General features: G+C 45.3%; 1 protein-coding gene across 1 annotated transcript; it reads left to right on the top strand.

The window, feature by feature from the left end:
* Window positions 1-163: 163 nt before the first annotated feature.
* ufl1 (UFM1-specific ligase 1) lies at window positions 164-2303 on the top strand. The gene is made up of 3 exons (XM_084484192.1): window positions 164-333; window positions 885-1065; window positions 1865-2303. The coding sequence occupies exons 1-3, from the start codon at window positions 179-181 to the stop codon at window positions 2099-2101; spliced, it is 573 nt and encodes a 190-aa protein (XP_084340318.1). The 5' UTR covers window positions 164-178; the 3' UTR covers window positions 2102-2303.
* Window positions 2304-17967: the final 15664 nt, after the last annotated feature.

Below are 17967 nucleotides of genomic sequence, written 5' to 3'. Positions count from 1 at the left end.
GGAACATAGCCCAATGGGCTTGTACAGAGCTCCACCCCTTTCAATAATCACACTTAATCGTTTAAGGCTGACAAATAAACCAAAAGAGGAGATAAGGTACAAAAATAATCAATGTCAATAAGGAAAAAGAAAAATCAGGAGACAACATACAAAAGTCATCCAAAATGGATGGAAGAAGATGTGGCAGATCTATCACGTGGGTGTAGTTTGGGGGTCAACGCTGTCCCGTCGTGTCGTGTGTGTGCAGAGCATCGAAGACTTCCTGAACAACGTGGAGACGTCAGCCGAGGCCTGCGGGCTCCTTCTGAAGAAAGGGGACAAGAAGCGGGAGAGGTAACGCCACGCTAATGCTAAACGCTACCGTGGCTAAAGCTAACCGGACTACTATCACCTCGTATCTGGTCACAGTATGCACAACTGCACTTTACCAGCCTACTCATGATGTATAGTGGGGTTTGTGTGCTGATGTGGTAGGGTGGGGGGGTGGTTGGCTGAGGGAAACTCTGTTATTGTCTTTTTTTGTATAAATGTATCAGACATACTGTATGGCGCAGAACAATTTTCCGCAAGGACAAATAAATCTATCTATCTCAAACGGTGAGCCGCGATCTGCTGTTTAGGCCGTTCAGTCACAGACATCTCATCTCATCACGCCTCCCCCCGCCCCTCTCCCTCCCTCCCTCCCTCCCTCCCCCCCCCCCCGCCCCTCCCTCCCTCCCTCCCCCCGCCCCTCTCCCTCCCTCCCTCCCTCCCCCCTCCCTCCCCCCGCCCCTCTCCCTCCCTCCCTCCCTCCCCCCTCCCTCCCCCCGCCCCTCTCCCTCCCTCCCTCCCTCCCCCCTCCCTCCCCCCGCCCCTCTCCCTCCCTCCCTCCCTCCCCCCTCCAGACAGTCCCTCTTCGTCCACCGCAACGCGCTGGTGGAGCAGCTGCGGCAGACGGAGGAGCCGGCGCTGGTGCTCCACCTGACCAGCGTGCTGCTCTTCCAGGGCGCCACCCACTGCGTGCTGCACGCGCCGGGCCGCTGCGTGCCCGGCATCATCAGCACCCTCAGCGGGCGCGTCCCCACGGTAACCGGCCCTGCGTCTTAAACCCCCCCCCCCCCCCCCTAGCGTCGCCGTGGTAACCGGCCCTGCGTCTTAAACCCCCCCCCCCCCCCCTGCGTCGCCGTGGTAACCGGCCCTGCGTCTTAAACCCCCCCTAGCGTCCCCGTGGTAACCGGCCCTGCGTCTTAAACCCCCCCCTAGCGTCCCCGTGGTAACCAGCCTGCATCTTAACCCCTAGCGTCCCCGTGGTAACCAGCCTGCATCTTAACCCCTAGCATCACCATGGTAACCAGCCTGCATCTTAACCCCTAGCGTCCCCATGGTAACCAGCCTGCATCTTAACCCCTAGCGTCCCCATGGTAACCGGCCTGCATCTTAACCCCTAGCGTCACCATGGTAACCGGCCTGCATCTTAACCCCTAGCATCACCATGGTAACAGGCCTGCATCTGCATCCCCATGATACTTGGACTCTAGGCTGTCCATCCAGGCCTCCCAGACGAAAGCTGCCCTCTGACCCCTACCTGCCCCTCAATGTATCTGAAGTCACGGTCGTCTCAATCTGAGCTCACTTTGTTTGGATGAATAAGTCACTTAATTAGTCAATTGAATGGTACAAGCATTTCCAGAAGTACCACGAGGTGGAAGCACCACGTTAGTTTAGCTCCTGAACTCATCAGAACGACGCATCAAGCGACCGCAACACTGCGTTACACAAAACCTCTCTCTCTACATCGCTTCCCTCCTTCCCTTCTCCTCCCTCTCTCTCTCTTTCTCCTCTCCCTTCTCCTCCTCTCCCTCCTCCTGCTCTCTCTCTCCCTCAGGAGAGCCACCAGCTCCTCTCTCACTACCAGGGTCTGGTGGTGAAACAGCTGGTGAACCAGGGCAGGAAGAAGACCGCAGAGAAGGAGGTGAAGAAACAGGACGAGAAGGAGGACGAAGAGGAGAAGGAGAAGGAGGAGGAGGAGGAGGAGGATATCCGCGGGGAGCTGTTGTCCCTGATGCCCCAGGTGAAGAACCTGGTCCTGGTCCAGAGGAAGACCTCGGTGGCTGAGGACTGAGAGCCGTCTAAGGAGGGACCAGGAGGTGTTGGTAAACTGATCAGAGGTCTGTTTCATTCTGGATAGAATGAGGCCAAATGGTGATTTAATTTAATTGAAAATTGTATTAAAAATGTTTCCATGAACATGAAAGTCCTCAGTGAGGTTCAACTGGAATTCAATATAAATAAAACCCCACTTTCACAGAGAAGGTTGAAGCTTACTTTGTGTCTTTTGGTTTTATCTTGAAGATTTTCATTTTGCTGCCTAAATCATGCAGTTCATCTCTTGCTAAACAAGTAAAATTAAAAAGTAATATATTGACATCATATTGCTACATATGATTAACCTGAGCTATTTGTGAACTGAAAAGTTTAAAGACATATCGCACATGATATTAAATGTAAGTCACATTAACGTGACAGACCGACATGGAGGTGAGGAGGTGACTCTCGCCCTCTAGTGGACACGCGTCAGCTGACAGGTCGCGTCTACAGAAGAAAACAAGGATGCCGGGCTGGTGTTCCTGCTCAAATGAGCGGACCGTCGAAAATAGGAATCAGGGGATTACTTTTCACAAGTAAGATTTAACAATAACGTACTATTGGTTGTATTTTGTGAAAAAAATATTACCACAGAGTTGAGAAGGAGCAAAGATCTTCAATAGTAGGCTATGTAATAGCCTATACGTAGTACTGAAATCGTAGCCGCTAGCAAACAAGAGTATGACCATAATAGAATTGCTTGTCAATTAAATGAAAAAATTACGTACTTCAGTGTTTCCCACAGACCAGATTTCAATGTGCCAGTTCAGACCAAAGATTCGCGACGCAACTGCTTGCAACTCCTTGCGACGAGACGGGCTGAGACGTTCTAAAAACCGGGCAGTTCACACTGCTGCACCGGGCGGCGATTATTTTTATTTTGGTTGAGAGTAGGCTAGAGTTGCTGTGTTTCGCCATTCTCCACTACTTCTGCATTGTAGTAATTTGCTGGAACTTAGTTTGTTTAGATCCCGCTAGTTGCATTGCATTCTTTCGTAGTGGCGACTTCTCGACTGCAAGGGAAGCTCGGCTTCACCTACAATTTCGAAAATTAAATGGTCAGGTATTATAGATATGACCATTTAATTTTCGATTTTTTTAAATTTATTAAAAATGCGTTAGAACACGTCCATCTCGAAGACGAGTTCGTTCAGAATCTGCTGCTTATCGCAGGTCGACTGACTCGATTTCCTTCTCATACACTTACGTGTTTAATTTGCGTGTGTTTAGACAGATGGGCGCGCACCAAGCATCACCCGCATTCATTCTATTAAATAGGCTACTCACTCGCGGTAAAACTATGTTTTCTCACGATCAAATACTCATCAATCCTAAAAGTAATGGGCTTGTACACGATGTCTGGGTCAAGAACTGTTTGCTGTACGGTGTTTTCAGATGCATTGATTTAAAAGTACAACCTACCGCTGTTTCAGCTGTTCTTTCCCAAATAATTTAACCAATCATTTACCCTAAAACTAGATTTTGTTTTGGAAGCCTGGAATATACTTTGCTCGAATGTATTATTGTTATTATTATTATTTTAGAGTGGTGATCCGCTCCACTCAGTGTAATTCATTTGGCAGGAGCAATGAACTGTCAGCGCATTTAATTAATCTTACCTCACTGAATACCACTGATTTTCACGCTGTTTTTTTTCATACGTGTAGCTATGATAAAGGACACATGTTTTGGCGTGTTTTATTGTTCATAGTTGGCTTAACAGTAATATAATATTCTTATATGCTATAAGTGACCAGACGTCCGAGCTCAAAACTGGGAATATAATCCCGAGAAGGGGAAAAAAAACGGTCAGCTATTTTTAAGTAGAAGAAACAATATGATTAGGTTATATATACATATACGTATATCCTACATAAACAATGTATGAATACATTAGATATCTTAGGGACTTATAGACTGTATCTGTTGCTGCAGCAGCAGAGTTTATTCTGTCTTGACACTTTGTATTGATATTTTGTATTACATTCTTCCCTTAAATGATTATGTTTACAGTAATTGTTTTATATGTATTTTTTATGTATGTCGCTTTGGATAAAAGCGTCTGCCAAATACTTAAACATAAATAAACACCTGAAAGTTTTTATATCAGCTAAAACCAATCTATTTCACTGGATTCAGAATAAAACCAAATTCTGTCTTAACCAACAATGTTAGTATTTGAATATTGTTACTTGAACGACTTATTCATGGTTCCAATTATACTGTTAAGAAAGTATTGTCTTATACTTTGCCTAAAATTAGACAAAATAGAACATTTCCTTACAAAGACGAATGGGGCCGGGGAACTAAGTTTTAACTTAATATAAATAACTTGTTATGTTAAGGCAACTTTATTTATTTATTTAGTTAACTTAAATATATTAAGTTATATTTAAGTTAACATTCAATTCAATTTTATTTATAGAGCGCCAAAACATTACACGTCTCATGGCTCTCTCTGTATTGAACATTCAGAGAGAGCCCATGAGTAACAGGGGCGAGGAAAAACTCAACCTAGAATTGGAGATACATATAGGAAGAAACCTCAAGCAGATCCACGACTCGAGGGCCTGACCCATCTGCCTAGGGTCAGTTACAGGGCAGTGAGGTTTGTATACATGATAAATGAATAGGTTAGTTAGGTGTAGAGAATAGAACATGGTGTTTAGAGCCACCTGGGGTGTATGTTACAAAGAGGTAGGATGGTTACCTAACCAGTATGATAATGCATGAATCCCATTTAGTGTCAGAAAGTTCAAATAGTCTAGTGTAGGGATGAATTGTCATAGGGATTAGGAATTGTCATAGGGCAGTAGTGGATCGCTAGGCAGCGCAGGCCAGGAATCCGGTCAAGGGGACAGCAACAGGCGATGGTAGGGCAGTCATAGGGATGGGACTTCAGGTGCGATGAGGGCCAAATACAAGGATGGCTAATGACTGGTAATGGTTTACCTCACAAGTGAGGTAAGGGAGAGCGAGAGATATATAGAGTGGGTTAGTATTGCTATACGTTTCATGACGGTTAGTATTAATAAGTTTATCAATGGTACTATATAGTGTTACACTATAGAGAGAAAAGGCAAGAAATGTTATATATTGATAATATGATTGATCAAGTCTCAGTTCATAGCCGGGTGAACACATAGTAGTTCAACAGTAATCCCAAAAAATTACCCCATTCCAGTTGTCAGGTAAGTGGCAGGACCTTTTCCTGTTTATCACACATTTCACGAAGGTGGGCTACACAAAATTGGGTTGGAAAGCTAGACTAGCTATACTGTATAGCCACTGTCCATCTGATTGTCTAGTTAGCTAATATCATCATACATGCTTTTACTGGCTTGATATTCGCTGCTATGGTTAAGGTTAGGGATAAGGGTGAGGATGAGGATAAGGGTGAGGATTAGGGTAAGGTTGGGGGTGAGGGTAAGGGAGGCGGGCGGTTAGGGTATAGGGGAGGGGAGAGGTTAGGGTTAGGGTTAGAGGAGGGGGGGGGGGGAGGTATGAGTAAAGGGGAGGGGGAGGTTAGGGTTAGAGGAGGGGGGGAGGTATGAGTAAAGGAGGGGGGAGGACAGGGGAGGGGGAGGTAAGGGTGTATGGGGGGGGGGGGGACGGAGGTCAAGGTATAGAGGGGAGGTTAGGGTATAGGGGAAGGAGGTTGGGAGAGGATATGGGAGGGGGGACAGGGGGAGGTTAGGGTATAGGGGCGGGGAGAGGTAACCTTACCTCATTAGGGTAACATGCATGTGTATAATAAAAATTACCATACAACAAGCCACACAACCAGGTCATTTTAAATGATTTTATATCATAAAACATCAGTATACATTTCAACATCTGTGCGCACAGTGAAACAAGTCTGGGATGTGATTAAAAAAAACAATGGTTCATCGTGAGACCATCTGACCCTAACTCTGTCCCTAACACTGAACCATGAGGAACCCGCGATGGAACCCTTGAGAAACAAGGAACCCTTGACAACCCAAGACTTAAGTCACGTCCTGCGAGGTAGAAGTTGCATCTGAAGTCTCCACCGTCCAGCTCTGATGAGGAGCCGTCAGTGGGTCACTGAAATGTTGCAAGAGGAAAAACACAAATCGTTAGCCTCATAGCATAATCTATGTTGCTAGCCATAGGCCAACAATGTCAATGAGGCTACCAATGTCGATTACACTATGAGGCTACCAATGTCGATTACACTATGAGGCTACCGATGTCCATTACGCTATGAGGCTACCATGTTGATTACGCTATAGGGCTACCAATGTCAATTATGCTACAATATCAATTATACTATGAGGCTAACGATATAGATGAGGCTAGCGATGTTGATTATGCTATGAGGCTAACAATACCCATTATGCTATGAAGCTAACTATATCCATTATGCTAGGAGGCTAACAATGTCCAGCTAGGCGGCTAACGATGTCCAGCTAGGCGGCTAACCAGATTCCGGGTCTCCCTCCAGATAGGTGGCTCCTCCTCCATAATTTTGTCCATGATTTTTTTAGTTAATATAATTTGTGTTGAAGAAAATACTTTTGTTTTGAGAATTCTACACTAGAAACACTGGTAGTAGTTTATTATTCTTTGGACACCTTGTTTAAATAATTCTGAATCAAATCAAATTTTAAACTTCAACATGAAACATGCACACACTTGGGAATTTGTAATTCAGGAATATAGTAAAACATTCTGTGAATTGAACAGCATAGCTCTGGTGGTGAAACGATGTAAAAAAAAACAGTTGGTATTAACCTTCCAAAGACTTGAGCAGTCCCATCGTAGTCCTCGTCTCGCTCCTGGTGGGTCGTCAGCTTAATCTGTTCACAATACAAACACACATTAAAAGGGTGATGTTACGTCACCAGGTGTGAGTGTGACCAGCTGTTACGTTTTAGTTGTGTTTTAGTGTCCACCTTGATGTACGCTGGATAAACTATAGTAGTAGTAGTAGCAGCTGATGTGACCTTAATTACTTCAAATCACAGCTTTTGCTAAAATTCACCGAATGAAAAATCTGAAGGAAAAACTAATGAAGACCCTCTACGATCGTTTGAAATAATTAAAAACAACCTCCGGGTGTCAAGTGTTTGGTTATGGTTACCCTCCGGTCCCCAGTCTCCGGTCCAGCCTGGTGCCCCATTCCTGGTCCAGGGGGATCTGGATACCCTCCAGTCCAGTCTCCGGTCCAGCCTGGTACCCCATGCCTGGTCTAGGGGATCTGGATAGCCGCCGGTCCAGCCTGGTACCCCATGCCTGGTCTAGGGGATCTGGATACCCTACATTATAATTAAGCGCAAGAAAAGCACTATACACATCCAATGTATTATCATCATCCACCCTGGTGCCCCATACCTGGTCCAGTGGGATCTGGTCTCCAGCCTCTGGTCTCCCATGCATGGGCTTGGGGATCTGGTCACCTGCTGGTCCTCAGCCTCTGGTCCACCCTGGTCCAGGAGATCCTGTGAAGTCAGACAGCATCTTTATAGACCCGTGCACATCGTGGTCTCGAATCTAACTACCAACCCCCCCGCAGGAGCCCCTTACCTTGAGCTGGAACGACGATGGAGATCTTGGGTGCTTTGGTCGTCTTGTTGCAAAATACAGCCAACAGACTTACCTTGAGCAGATCTAGTAGTTTGTTGCTGTTGGTTCATGTACAAATAATTGACTATATATTTCATATCCCCCCCATTTAGCAAATAATTCCCACCCATAAACAAGGCTGACAACAGTACAAAATAACAAACTAAAACATTGCATGCACATCGCATGAGTGTTGCCTTACTGATCAGGGGTGTGATCTGAGTGACCAGAGATGCATGCTGGGATACTGTGCCATCTGACGCCTGCAGTTCTGTAGAGGTTCCCCCTCAGGAGAAACCAAGTTTTCAAAAGGCTGTCGTGACATCAGTTACATGACCTGGAACGTCCGTCAAGACCGTGACAGGGACTCCAAGGAGAAACGCCAAAGGGTAGGACGTGAGGCTCCCCCTCTCGGCGACTAGAATACAACAGCTCTTACAGGAGAGAATCATGGCGCACATTTCAACGTTCCTCTTCATAGACCTTGAAGCCCCAGTGAGGCTTTCTTCACCTCCTCTTCTGAAGAAGAGCACAACTGCAGCTCGACAGGGACGCTAGTTGGGATGTTTCCAAGATGGTTTCCAATTCAGCCCGAGAAAGACTTGGATCTCAGAGCAGGAGTACAGGAGATCCAGAGGGCTTGCCAGCAGTCCATGTTGAGGTTAGGTAGGGAAGCCACGTTGCAGAATGTTCATCTTTCATCTTCAGTCAGTTGGTTGGTTTCTCATCCGATTCTGTCCATTCGGAATGCCGTTAGTCCATCATCCATTGTACCAAGTAGCCATTGTCGCTTCCCATTGTTTGCATGATTCAGTCACACTACAGTCCAAGCTGCATGACACTCAAGTCATCCTGTCCAGTGTGTAGAAGGGTCGAATTGAGATCAAGATGCTAGATCGCTCCAGGCTCTTGCTGTATTGAACACCCACTTTGTTATCCTCTTTGATTTATGCCACAGACTTGAGTCATCCAGAAACATTCGACCAAATGACACTCAAGGGTGTTTCAGGAAGAGTAGCATCCTCCTATAGCTGAAAATTAAAATGTTCAGGTAATACAAGCCAAGTAGAAGTAGAAAAATTTCCCCTCACATGTAGTGCCCAGTACCAGGTTAAAGATTGCCCCTCTCACACTTACTGCCCCATGCCAGGTTAAATATTGCCCCTCACATGAAGTAATGCCCCATGCCATGCAAAGATTGCCCCTCACACACTTAGTACCCCATGACATGCAAAGATTGACCAGTACCAGGTTAAAGATCACACCTCTTTTTTTTTGCAGTTATTAGATTGTGTATTTACACAAACAATGACAATACTCAAAGGAATACAAAGCCAAACGAAAGGAGAGACCAGTGGAGGGTTTGTAGGTCTTTGAGAGAGGAGAGACCAGCGGTGGGTTTGTAGGTCTTTGAGAGAGGAGAGACCAGTGGAGGTTTTGACAGACCAGCGGTGGCTTTGTAGGTCTTTGAGAGACGAGACCAGTGGAGGGTTTGACGGAGAGACTAGTGCTGGGTTTGTAGGTCTTTGAGAGAGGAGAGACCAGTGGAGGTTTTGACAGACCAGCGGTGGCTTTGTAGGTCTTAGAGATGAGACCAGTGGAGGGTTTGACGGAGAGACTAGTGCTGGGTTTGTAGGTCTTTGAGAGACCAGTGGCGGGTTTGACGGAGAGACCAGTGGAGGTTTTGTAGGTCTTTGAGGAGAGACCAGTGGTGGGTTTTTAGGTCCTTGAGAGAGGAGAGATCAGCAGAGGTTTTGACAGAGAGACCAGCGCTGGGTTTGTAGGTCTTTGAGAGACGAGACCAGTGGCGGGTTTGACGGAGAGACCAGTGGAGGGTTTGTAGGTCTTTGAGAGGAGAAACCAGTGGTGGGTTTGTAAGTCTTTGAGAGAAGAGAAACCAGTGGTGGGTTTGTAGGTCTTTGAGAGAAGAGAAACCAGTGGTGGGTTTGTAGGTCTTTGAGAGAAGAGAGACCAATGGTGGGTTTGACGGAGAGACCAGTGCTGGGTTTGTAGGTCTTTGAGAGATGAGAGACCAGTGGAGGGTTTGTAGGTCTTTGAGAGAAGAGAAACCAGTGGTGGGTTTGTAGGTCTTTGAGAGAAGAGAAACCAGTGGTGGGTTTGTAGGTCTTTGAGAGAAGAGAAACCAGTGGTGGGTTTGTAGGTCTTTGAGAGAAGAGAAACCAGTGGTGGGTTTGTAGGTCTTTGAGAGAAGAGAGACCAATGGTGGGTTTGATGGAGAGACCAGTGGTGGGTTTGACGGAGGGACCAGCGGTGGGTTTGACGGAGAGACCAGTGGTGGGTTTGTAGGTCTTTGAGAGAAGAGACCAATGGTGGGTTTGATGGAGAGACCAGTGGTGGGTTTGACAGAGAGACCAGCACTGGGTTTGTAGGTCTTTGAGAGACAAGAGACCAGTGGTGGGTTTGACGAGAGACCAGTGGCGGGTTTGACGGAGAGACCAGCGGTGGGTTTGTAGGTCCTTGAGAGAGAGACCAGTGGTGGGTTTGACAGAGAGACCAGTGGTGGGGGGGCTGGGGCTTCAAGGCGTACGGAGGGAAACATTGGAACGTGCGCCGTGGTTCTCAGGTGCAGGAACCAGGTTGGGTTCTAGTTGCTGAGAGGGACAGCCCTCACATCTCGCCCCCTGGTGTGTCTCCTTGAGGAGTCCCTGTCGCCATCCTGAAGGACGATCCAGTTCATGTAACTAACGTGACGACGGCCTCTTAAACACTAGGTTTCCCCTGAGGGGGAACGTCTACACAACTGAAGGCCTCAAACAGCGCAGAACCCTCGCATGCATCTCTGGTCAGTCAGTCACACACCCTTATCAGTAGGACAACACACATGGGATGTGATGCAATGATGAGGAATGTAGTAGGAAAGTGGACGGATAAAGTATCTTCTAGGGACGAATGAGAGGCATGAGAACGGGGGGGGGGGGAAGAGAGAGAGCGAGAGAGACTGAAAGATCAGGGCCAGAGAGGGGGGCAGGGCCTACGTGGGGCGGGGCAGGGCCTACAAGGGGCGGGGCCTGAGAACCGGTTCAAACTAAACACTGTCAGCCCCACAACATTAAAAGAAAATGTTGTGACTTACAGTTCGCAGTTTCTTCTTCTTCGTGGTTCGATCGTGATACTCACAGAATCTGTTTCTTCTTCTTGAGCTGTGAAGGAGAGCAACGAGATTAGTTTTACGGCGTGTGTGTGTGTATTAGTGATTAATCCAATAAATCCAAATAAGTTATTAAAATAAGTTATTTTTCCCATCTAACTACGACGGTAACCGAGTGCGGAGTCATTGTGTGACGTCATGGCCCCGCCCCCCTACGTCTTCCGCCGCCAACTCCGTCATGGAGTCATTGATAAATATCTGCAGCCGCGTCACCCGGCGAAAAATCTCAATTAACTCAATTAAAAACAGCTTACGACGACATAGATCCAGAACTACTATTATTCAACTTATCAAGTAGGCCTAGAGTAAAAAACAATTAAGATAAATTATAAATAAGTGTCCTACTCACAGCAGGTCCGGATGTAGCGGGCCGTTTTACTTCAAAAAGTGTTCGTTAACTCGACGGTCAACCTGGAAAACAAAGGACCAGACGGATCATTAGTTACTTTTATAACTTGAACCGGACGTTTTTAACCATGTTTCGGTTAAACTACTAAAATAACGTCAATATTAACCGTGTAATGGAGACGGCTCAGCGTCTTTTTCAATCTAACCTGTTTGATGTGGTGGAGCTGACGGAGCGCGAGCAGCAGCACAGTGAGGCTCAATGGAGACGCAGCGCGATCCGCACCGAGACCCGCGAAATAATCAGCGGAACTACATGCAGGTGTGCGCCGCCATAGATATATGTGTGTGTGTGTGTGTGTGTGTGTGTTGAGCGGGGGTGGGAGTGGGTGGGTGGGTTTGGGTTACAAACTGTGGGTGTGTGTTTGGGTTTGTGTGTTTAAAAGGTGAACGATATGTGGATGAGTGGGGATAAATGGTATATATTATGTGGATGTGTGAGTGTGGTTTAAAACCATATGGAGTAGAGGAATACTGTTACTACCAGGAATTGTATGCTGATTGAAGTATGAAATTACACCGTATGATGGTGTATTTCCTTTTGATGAAAATAATAAAAATAATAATAAAAAAAAAATGCCTAATGTGTAACATAACTAATTAACTATAACTATTGATACAATTACTATTATAGAACATAAAAAAATAGAACACAACTTACTTAACTTAAATATGCAAATTACAACATTTGGGCAAATTATGCAACTATGAAAGTCTTTATAGTTGCTTTTGTTTATTCACATAATTGAAATGCTATAACGACATAAAAAATAATAAAATCAATCAGCTCAGATATTTATTGTCAAAGTGATGAACTTATCAAAACGTACAGAAATCCAAATGACACTAAATGTTTCAAATGACATTAATAAAAGAACACATTATATTGTTACTTTAATATTATTATATTATATTGTATATTTGAACAGTGTTCCAATATATTAGTCAAACATTTACATGTATTAAATCTATATCTGTACATATTTTATACAAACAAAAACAAGGCGATGACATTATAGTCATACATCAAATATCCGTACAGTCACACCCAATTCATCATTCATTCCAATTCTTCATTCAAGACATTTATTGCCTGTTACACAATGCATGGACAAACAAATAAAAAAAACGAATTGATTGTATTTATTTAATCAAAGGAATCAGTACATTCCCCCCCCCCCCCCCCCCCCAAAAAAAAATATAGATTGCATTTCATATCAAAATACTAATAATAGTAATTATTCAAATAATAATTATAAATTGAGCTTGTTCTCTTTTAAACGGAGTGGTGTGAACTTCTTGGGAGGGCTAGTGAACATGTGTTGATGACCTTGACCTCTGAGCCTAGGGTCAGAGGGAAGGGCTAGTGAACATGTGTTGATGACCTTGACCTCTCTGAGCCTAGGGTCAGAGGGGAGGGCTAGTGAACATGTGTTGATGACCTTGACCTTTGACCCTAGGGTCAGAGGGGAGGGCTAGTGGACATGTGTTGATGACCTTGACCTTTGACCCTAGGGTCAGAGGGGAGGGCTAGTGAACATGTGTTGATGACCTTGACCTCTCTGACCCTAGGCTATGGTCACCTGGCTCCTGTCCCTTCGTAGTATGGGCTCTCCTCCAGTACCTCCTCGATGACCACCTGAAACGGACCAGAACCAACCGTCACCGCTTCAAACAGGATCAATCACACAGGGACTAGAAAGAACGATTCTGACCAATGAACGAAGGAATGAAAGACTTGCGTGGATTTCTGACTAAAACTTTGCGGACGCCAAAATCTGGAAAGCTGCTGCGCACAAATAAATCCGGATGTATCAATCCTTGCGTAAGCACGATTTCACGCAGATTCTCTTTGTACATCCCAATTAACGTGAAATTGAGCGCACATGCACGAGCCCGTCTCTCCACCCAGTCTCCTCCCTCATTTAATATGCTAATTCGTATAAATAGGCCTGCAGTAGTGCGCTCGTTAGGAGAAAGGAGAACATGGAGAAAGGAAGAAAAAATAACTTTAGTGAATGCGAGGTGGAGGCGCTGATTTCGGAGGTAGAGGCCAGAAATAAGATCTTGTTTGGCTCTCTTTCCTCCGGAATCAGCACCAAAAGCAAAAAACTGGCGTGGGAAAACGTTGCCAAGTCGGTCAATGAGGTTGGGGCGGAAAGCCGAACTGTGGCTGACATAAAAAAAGTGGTCGGACGTCAAGGTGGACGTAAAAAGAAAGGTCTCTGCCTACCGGAGAAGCGTGGGTCAGAGCGCACACACACACACACACACACGGGGCGGAGTCTGGGAGCTCGCCCTATTTGAGCAAAGGGTGGCAGCTGTGATTTGGGATCGGCTCCTTTTTGACCAAAAAATCATAATAGTCGCGGAACACCCGTTAATTTTGAATGCGACCATCTTCTAACAAGGCCAACACTGCCATTGTCAACCTATCGATTATTGCCACATTTTGCGCATGCTTTTATATTCTCATTTATTTGGATGCATGCTGACGATAGGTTGTATCCATACACCCAATGTGTCAATAATATGTACATAATTCGAAATTGGCCGACTGGTTCATTGATGGATTGATTTTAAAGACCGGGTAAACCAAATTCAGTATTTTTCTTCTTATCATATTAATTAGGCCTTAAATGTGTCCCTCAAAACATGTAAAAAATATTTTTCCCATTCATCATTTCCTTGAGGAGCTAGGCCTCAGAGAATGTTCTGTGTGCAGGTTTAAAATGGGCGGGTCTACATCGAAGACCGCGTTACGTAAAGCGGTCATACTCACATAAACCCGCCCCCTGCTGCCCTCTAGGTATAAATACATTAACCGCGCACTAGCATTCTGTGGTTTCACCCGTCTATGGTTTTACCGCTCACGAGTCTGGTTTGAATTGTCAGTTTGCAGTTGGCTCTCCGGTGATGGGCGTGGTTTCCTGGCCTGCAGCGCACACGCCCCCACCGTCCTGAGCCAGGGATTACTGCTCATTTTTCATCAACTTTGAAGCATAATTTTATATACTTCGTGATTTTTTTAGTCCTTCAAATTTGGCAGGGTGGTTAATAATATATTTTCCTGTGGTATTATAAACTCAAAACCCATAATTATTTTTGGTTTACCCGGTCTTTAAGTAACAATGGCTTGTGCTTACTCCACTCAACATCACATAATAATATTGCAGTCAAGAATTTCACAACAAATGTGTGAAGACAGATCATATGTCATGCGTGGTCCGGAAAATATGTAACGTTTAATAAACAAGCAATCACTGAAAATAATATTGCTGGGGCTTCCTTTTAATTGCAATATTGACAATTTAGTTTTATGGGTCTGTTTAAGTTTAGCCTAACAACAGTGTCACATTATGCGTCTCGACAACAATAACGCATGATTGAAGCGCAGATCACGCATTCCGACATTCAAATCCACTTTGAACTCGCCTCATACTGCAATATTACTTCATGACTCGTGATCGCGTAGGCTTAATGTTGTTGCGCTGCATTGCCTCTATGTGCCGCCAACTGACAAAATGCAGCAGAAATGTGCGTAAGCCAGGCATTTAGTTTGCGTGGAGAACCGCACTTTCTCACGTCAAGTCAGTCTTTGTACATCCGAACGTTTGCGTGAGAAGTTGCCTACGCAGCTTTTTTGTGTGTAAGCAAGCTTTGTACATGAGGCCCCAGGTTACTAACCCAAACAAAAACACTGGTGAACTCTATGTCCGTGTGTGGAGATTCAGAAAAGTACATTTTGATTGTATGCGTGTATCTCAGCCCAACTTGAAGGACGCTTTGCATGAACGCTTACATGAAGCTAAATGACCAAATGGAAACGTGAAACGAATTGAGCGAATCCAAGACTGATCCCGCCAGACTTACTGGAAAGTTAAATTTGTCTAGACAAAAAGGCCATTTACATGGCCTCCGATATATAACCAAACCTGTTAGGCAAATGTGTAGTAAAATGTGTCAGTCAAATAAGGGTAGGGCAAAATTGATTTTGTGCACATTTTCATGCAGTACTGAGCCAAATAGTATTTATTTGGTATGGAAACGATAACGACCTTGACCGCATGGCTTCTGGACCCACATTATGCCGATATTATTCCTTCTCTGTATCAGTCTACTTTCCTGTCTGTCTTCACTGTTCGATCCATAAAAAAAAATAATAACTCATGAATACAGAAATCTAGAAATCAATAACATGTACGCACTCTCAATGTTGTGGGACACTTTGGAAGGAGTAGAGGAATGGGGGATCCATTTTAAATGGCAAAATGTAGAAACAGACCTGCATTTGTTCATAAGACACAGCATCCCTGAGGGACGCTTGGTCCATCGTCTCTGAGAACACACAGAATGTACACTTTAAACGATGACACATGTTGTGGGCGTGTGCTGTGCTGGTGCTGCATGTCGCCGGGCAGGACATCTCCCGGAGTGTGTGCGGGCTGGGGGCTGGTCTAGCTAATTAACTAATTGACTGCTCAATGTGCAACAGTTGTGCAGCCTCCCCACCGCCCGACCCACCTGGCCCGCCCAGCCCTGATCGGGCTGGGCGGGCCAGGTGGGTCGGGCCAGGTGAGGCTGCCTGAACCAACCCTGGGCCCCGTTTCCCAAAAGCATCGTTAGCCTAAGTGGGTCGTAAAGTTCATCGTACGAGCATCGTAGAGTTTTCAGACCCGTTTCCCGAAAGCATCGTTGCGTAACGAACGTCGTTAAAACCCTCGTAGCTAACGAGGGCTCCAGGGGCACTCGTAGAGCGCTAAGAGGCATCGTTACTATAGCCTCAGTGGAGTCACCAGCTGGACATTCCGTGTATTGGATGTATTTTATTCAAACACATCCAATACCACAGAATGTCCAGCTGGCGCAATTTCGCAATATACCCCAAAAACAGTGGTTACCGCCGATGTATTACCCATAGACTACTGTTAGATTTAAGTTAGAAGTCAACAACATAAGTCAACAACATCATTTATTTGCAGCAATTTAAAATTTCAAAAATACGTGCGCAGCCGAAATGAAGAGGGCTTTTAATAATGCTGAAAGAAAACCCAAGATGGCGGCTTGGACTGAGCGTGGCATCTTCCTACAGAAGGTTCTCCAGAGGACCAGGGAGAGGGTGGTACCTGGAGAGGAGAACCCCCTCCTTCAGAAGGTACTCCTCCTGAACGAGCCTAGCTCTGGGCTCCCCTGCAGTCTCCCCGACGGCAGGGGAGCCCAGAGCTAGCATTGGCTGCTGTGACGCGAGAAATTCGGCCGCCGTCTTGGAGTGGTGATGAGCAGCCTGAGCTGACAGCCATGCGCGCAGATGGCACTGGGGACGGGGGGGATATGTCCCCCTCAGATTCATAGTGACCCCCCCCCCCCCCCCCCCCCCACACTCTGTCCCTACATAAGGCGACAAACACCGCCGGTAAAACGGAGGATTAATGTTCCGTTAGTTCGACTAATTTACATGCAGCGCGCATTGTGTCTGGGAGCGCTCAACTTTGAGGTTACGTTGTTCCGGGCTCCAAGTTCCGACTTTCAGTGTAAATCGAACACACCATAAGGCACGACTCTGACTCCCCAGGGTCCTAAAGAGGAACCAGTTGCGGTGATCATTGTCTACTATGACAGAGCGGGTGCTTCAACGAAGAAACAAAATGAAGGAGCAAAAAACAATCAGAGCGTTTTTTTCAAAAAACAAACAATGTAAGTAGGCTATCCTACACCTGTTGCCTGTTGACTTTCCCAGATGTGGCAGCTAATCATTTTGTAATGTTGAGTAGCTAGTAGGGCTTTGACTTTTGCCCAAAAATCATATTCGAAGTTCGTTTGTTTATTAATATTAATATTCGAATATATTCAAATATTTATTAATAATATTTTGACTATTCAATGCCTTCAGTAAGACCTGGATTGGGCTTCGCAGGGTTTGTTTACCGGCGTTGCTATGGTTACCGGTCTTCTGTGTTCCAACGGTTTATTAGGTATCTAATATTATTAGGTATCTAATAAATCACTGTCTAGTCAATACTTCATTCACTGCCTCTTCCGTGGTCATTACAATATTATGAATAGACCATGACGCAAAAAAGACCCAATGGCATTGCTGTGTGCCATATTCACCAAGAGAGGCTTGACAGACTGGACAGACAGCAGCATGTTCAGGGTAATGAAAGGAGGAGAGATGTTTTTGGGTCCTTCAGTGGGTCTTCTCATTACTATACACTTTACGTACTTATTAGACAGCAAATTTGTTTGGCTTTTTTTTTTTCATTTATGTAAATATGTTGTTTACACTTCTGAGTGTATACACAAATGTTTAAATAAAACATATTTTGCCCAGGGCATGACGTTTTTGTGGATGATTGGCATTCCAGACAAATAACAGTTTCATCATATATGGCTAGTGTTGATCAAGTAGGCCTTTGTTTAATAATGTACACTGTTGTTTATCCATGATTTCAAATAAGAATTCTCCAATGGCTTTTTAGTGCAAACTATTGGCCCATAGGCTATTACGAAAGTACTAACTACTTGAGCGCTAGTTAAAGCCCAAATTACACAAAAATAACTTATTGAGTTGAAATCATTTGCTGACAGCTTGGTCCCCCCCCAGTTCAAAAATCCCATCTGCGCCCCTGCACGCGTGGTACTGTAGCGCCTTGTAGTCCGTGTTTAGGACACTAGAGGGG

This window comes from Micromesistius poutassou (assembly GCF_964030765.1).
Source record: "Micromesistius poutassou genome assembly, chromosome: 19".
In the NCBI taxonomy this organism is placed as follows: Eukaryota; Metazoa; Chordata; class Actinopteri; order Gadiformes; family Gadidae; genus Micromesistius; species Micromesistius poutassou.
Note: the sequence above shows the minus strand (reverse complement) of the source record. Positions and strands in the feature narration are given on the sequence as shown.

Excerpts from the sequence above, each read along its gene's own strand:
- ufl1 (XM_084484192.1), top strand. The coding sequence starts at position 179 with ATGTGGCAGATCTATCACGTGGGTGTAGTTTGGGGGTCAACGCTGTCC. Across the intron at positions 334-884 it reads GGGGACAAGAAGCGGGAGAG|ACAGTCCCTCTTCGTCCACC; the intron begins GTAACGCCACGC and ends TCCCCCCTCCAG. Across the intron at positions 1,066-1,864 it reads TCAGCGGGCGCGTCCCCACG|GAGAGCCACCAGCTCCTCTC; the intron begins GTAACCGGCCCT and ends TCTCTCCCTCAG.